General features: G+C 40.3%; 1 protein-coding gene across 1 annotated transcript; it reads left to right on the top strand.

Moving 5' to 3' along the window:
- The first annotated feature begins 1,680 nt into the window (after nucleotides 1-1,680).
- LOC139839914 (uncharacterized) lies at nucleotides 1,681-3,480 on the top strand. Its single transcript, XM_071830126.1, has one exon. The coding sequence runs from the start codon at nucleotides 1,681-1,683 to the stop codon at nucleotides 3,478-3,480; it is 1,800 nt and encodes a 599-aa protein (XP_071686227.1).
- The last annotated feature ends 1,064 nt before the right edge of the window (nucleotides 3,481-4,544 follow it).

The raw sequence follows: 4,544 nt of genomic DNA, 5'->3' as shown, positions 1-4,544 counted from the left end.
GTTAGGCTCGCAAAAGGTAAAATATATTAATGGAAAACATATAGTGATATACAACGAAAACCTTTGTACCCGTCGAGGCAACGTGCAGGTGACTATTTGCTAGTTCTTTCTCACTATAGTTTTTTTATTTAATATTTTAACATGCATTTAAACATACAAACATACATTTTAGACATATGTATCATTTTTCATGTATTTAAGTTGGAGAGTCATACATAGAGGGTGTAGTAGCAGATCTAGAATTTTTTTGACGGGTGCAAAATATTAAAAATTCAAAAAGAGAAGTAAATAGGGGCAAAATGTCGAATTTTAACATATAAATACACTAAACGTCGAATTTCAAAACATAAATACACTGGAAAAAGAGCAGCTTACCCCGATCGACCCTTAATAAGTCCGCCCCAGAGAGGGTGCATCTTTTGGCAAATTTATTTTTTATTTTGTTCTAGTTAGTAGCTCTTTTTGTGTTCTTATGCATCATGTTAGAACTATAACGCAAACTTCGAATGTTTCATATCTGGCTGACTTCGTAAGTGGGAAGTAAGTCTGGCAATTGAGAGAGATATGAAGAAAATGGCCAGATTATTTCGCGGGGTACAAATTTCACACGACCTAATCAATACTTTAGTTTTACTATTACCTTTTCTGAGTTAGGGGGTCATGGTCCTTGTTAGCATTTTATCTTTCTAAACTTCTCATTGTAACACTTAGCTATTTAAGTATATCCTCCTATTTTTTTGTTATGAACTTATCTCATACTAATAAGTCCATACAAGTCATAATTCCAACGGTAGAGTTCACTTTTAAAAACTAGCTTGAAGGAAGAGGGAACACCTAAGCTTATAAATCATCTTTTGATGTATGTAAAAGAAAAAAAGAAACACATCTTGATTATATATCTAAATTAGGAGGCACCAATAATTTCAACAATAAAGAAATGATTCCACTTTTACAACCTTTTCAGTTCTTTATCCATCACATTTCTTTACGGCTCGAGGAGAGAAGATAGAAGCAAGCATGTCCCATTCAGTCGGTAATGAATCAATATGCAGGGGCAGGGCATCCAATGTGGGATCATAACATTTGTATGTCTTGTAGTAGAAATAAAAACTGAGTTGACCCTCCATATGTGAAGCTCATATATGTGGTCCAGAAGTGACAAATTAACCCACAAATGCAGGCTTCGTATGAACTCGTAAACTATTGATATCCATCAGTAATGTTGTGCTTCGTCATTTCCATCCAAAACAATTAAACCAATAATAATATATACTACATCATATGATGCAGATACGCAGGGACATGTTGGGTTGAGTATTGGGCCACGTCTTGGGCCACTCAAGCTGGAAGACTATTTTGATGAATTGGATTTTGGGCTCAAGTAATGGCAGCAGCCCACAAAAGAGTCTCCCTGGAAGATAAGGAACGACTTGTTCCTGGAAGTTTGTTTTAAGAAAATTAGGCTCCTCGTTTCTCGTTAATTTGTTTTGATGTTTATCTCTTTTATTTTTCCAGTATTTTAGTCGATGTTTTGTCATTCAAAAGGACTAGTTGATTATCATTGTTTTGAGTAAAATAAAGATAAACCGAGAAGGTTTTTTAGTCCTCAGTATTCGATTTTTGTCCCTGTTTTCTGTTTAGCCACGATCTTGTTTCATTATTTGGTATCAGTTTCCAGGCATGGTTGAACATGTAAACCAGGGTAGACACAGCGGAGCAGGTAGTCATGACTACGCCGATCCCCGTGATGTTGAAATCGAACGCCTTCATAGAAGGATAGCTGAGCTTGAACTTAACCGCGATCAAGAGTATAGTGATTCCGAACGCACCCATGATCTTTATGATTCGAATCCATTTGCACGACAGCCCCGCAGTTATCGCAGGGAATATAGAGACGATCCATTACGAAGTATTGGGATGAAGGTCGAGATTCCAGAGTTCAATGGCACCGCACACCCGGATGACTTTCTTGATTGGTTGAGTACGGTGGAGCGTGTGTTTGACATCAAAGACATTCCCGAAAATTTGAAGGTCAAACTTGTCACCCTCAAACTTCGGAAACACGCTTCACTATGGTGGAACCATGTTCAGAAACAACGGGCTTATGCCCGCAAATCTAAAGTGGCAACATGGGACAAGATGAAAAGGCTGATGCGAGAGAAATTCCTACCCGAAAATCATCGACAACAAGCATTTGTTGAATATCATAATCTGCGCCAACATTCTATGAGTGTTGAAGAACATATTCATGAATTTGACAAGCTACGCATGCGCTGTGATGTTAATGAACCGGAGGAGCAGCTTATCGCACGCTTCTTAGGTACACTTAAACCCGAAATTGCAGATGTTGTGACTCTCCAACCGTATTGGACCTACACCGACGTTTGTACACTCGCCTTGAAGGTAGAAAAACATATCAGTAAAGGGAAAAGTAAATCTCCTTTTATACGCACCACACCGCCACCTAAAACTACACCTACGATGGCAGATAAAGGCAAAGGAGAGTCTCGTGTGATCAGTCCACCTACGGGATCTACTGTGCGCTCACCCAAGTGTTATAAGTGCCAAGGTACTGGCCATTATGCTCGTGAATGTCCCAACCAACGCAATGCCACTATATGGGACGAGGACGATGAGCCCCATGTTGACATGTATGATGAAGCTGACTATTCGCCTAATACAGACACTTGTGATCACAGCGAAATTGTGTATGCGGACAAAGGGGAATCACTAGTAATACATCGTGCACTTAATAACTCGGCATTGCAACCTACTGATGATGACCTCACTTGGCTCAGAAACAACATTTTTCGAACTAAGGTCACGGCAAAGGGGAAGGTATGTACGATGATCGTTGATGGCGGAAGTTGTGAAAATATGGTCTCTAAAGAAATGGTTGACAAATTGGGTCTCCAAACCGAAGACCATCCTGAACCATATCGGTTAACATGGCTTAAACGTGGCAACCATGTGAAGGTTAGCAAATGGTGTCTAGTAAAGTTTTCGATTGGTACTAAATATCATGATGAAGTGTGGTGCGAGGTGATTCCCATGGATGCATGTCACTTGTTGTTAGGACATCCGTGGCAATTTGATAGGCGGACTAAACATGATGGCTACAAGAACACATATAGTTTCGTTAAAAATGGTGTTCACATCACTCTTGCTCCTCTTGACACACGCAAAACAGTTGAAAAAGATTCGACATTATTCCTTAATATGACTGACTTTGAGTTAGCTACGAAGTCCAGCCCCATAGTGTTTGCATTAGTTGTCGAAGAGAGCAATGCAACTCATCATAACAGCCCACCAGAAATGCAGCCTTTATTAACAGAATTTAGTGATGTTCTTCCTGAGGAAATTCCATCTGGATTGCCACCAATGAGAGACATTCAACACTGTATTGACTTCGTACCAGGCGCGATCATTCCTAATAAGCCAGCGTACCGGATGAACCCTAAAGAGTTCGAAGAGCTTTAAAAGCAAGTGTCGGAGTTACTAAATAAAGGATTAATACGAGAGAGCATGAGCCCCTGCGCGGTACCGGCTTTGTTAGTCCCAAAACAAGGAGGCTCGTTTCGGATGTGTATTGATAGCCGAGCGGTCAATAAAATCACTATTAAATATCATTTTCCAATTCCAAGGTTCGACGATCTCATTGACCAGTTACATGGCTCGACTATTTTTTCCAAAATTGACTTAAGGAGTGGCTACCATCAAATTAGAATCACCCTAGGGGATGAATGGAAAACTGCTTTCAAAACTCGGGATGGCCTCTACGAATGGATGGTAATGCCATTTGGACTCTCAAACGCACCGAGTACATTTATGCGTCTTATGAACCAGGTATTCAAACCATTTATTGGACAATTCGTAGTTGTTTATTTTGATGATATATTGGTATACAGTAGCTCTCCCGAACAGCATCTTGATCACCTTCGCGAGGTGTTTACAGTCCTACGCGAACAACAGTTGTTTGCTAATGAAAAGAAGTGCAATTTTTTTTCACCAGAAGTGACATTTCTAGGATATGTCATCTCGGGTCAGGGTATTAAAATGGATGAAGCTAAAATTGAGGCCATCGTCAACTGGCCAACGCCAACCAACATTCACGAAGTCCGAAGTTTTCACGGGTTGGCGTCCTTCTATCGGCGCTTTATCCAGAATTTTAGTTCCATCATCGCACCGGTCACAGAATGTATGAAACACAGTCGTTTTGTTTGGACCGAGGCTGCTGAGATCGCCTTCAACACACTGAAGTCTAAGGTAACACAAGCACCTATATTAGCTTTGCCTAATTTAAACGATGTTTTTCAGGTCGAATGCGATGCATCAGGTGTAGGAATAGGTGGAGTTCTAAGTCAAAACAAACGCCCTATTGCATATTTTAGTGAAAAACTGAACGAGGCTCAACGAAAATACTCTACGTACGATCGAGAGTTCTATGCGATTGTCCGTACTTTAGATACATGGCGACATTACTTGCTACCCGCCGAGTTTGTACTATACTCTGACCACGAGTCCTTGAAATACATTCACGGACA

Source organism: Rutidosis leptorrhynchoides, chromosome 1, assembly GCF_046630445.1.
Source record: "Rutidosis leptorrhynchoides isolate AG116_Rl617_1_P2 chromosome 1, CSIRO_AGI_Rlap_v1, whole genome shotgun sequence".
Lineage (NCBI taxonomy): Eukaryota > Viridiplantae > Streptophyta > Magnoliopsida > Asterales > Asteraceae > Rutidosis > Rutidosis leptorrhynchoides.
The sequence above is the reverse complement of the archived record's forward strand: the minus strand, read 5'-3'. Positions and strand labels throughout refer to the sequence as shown.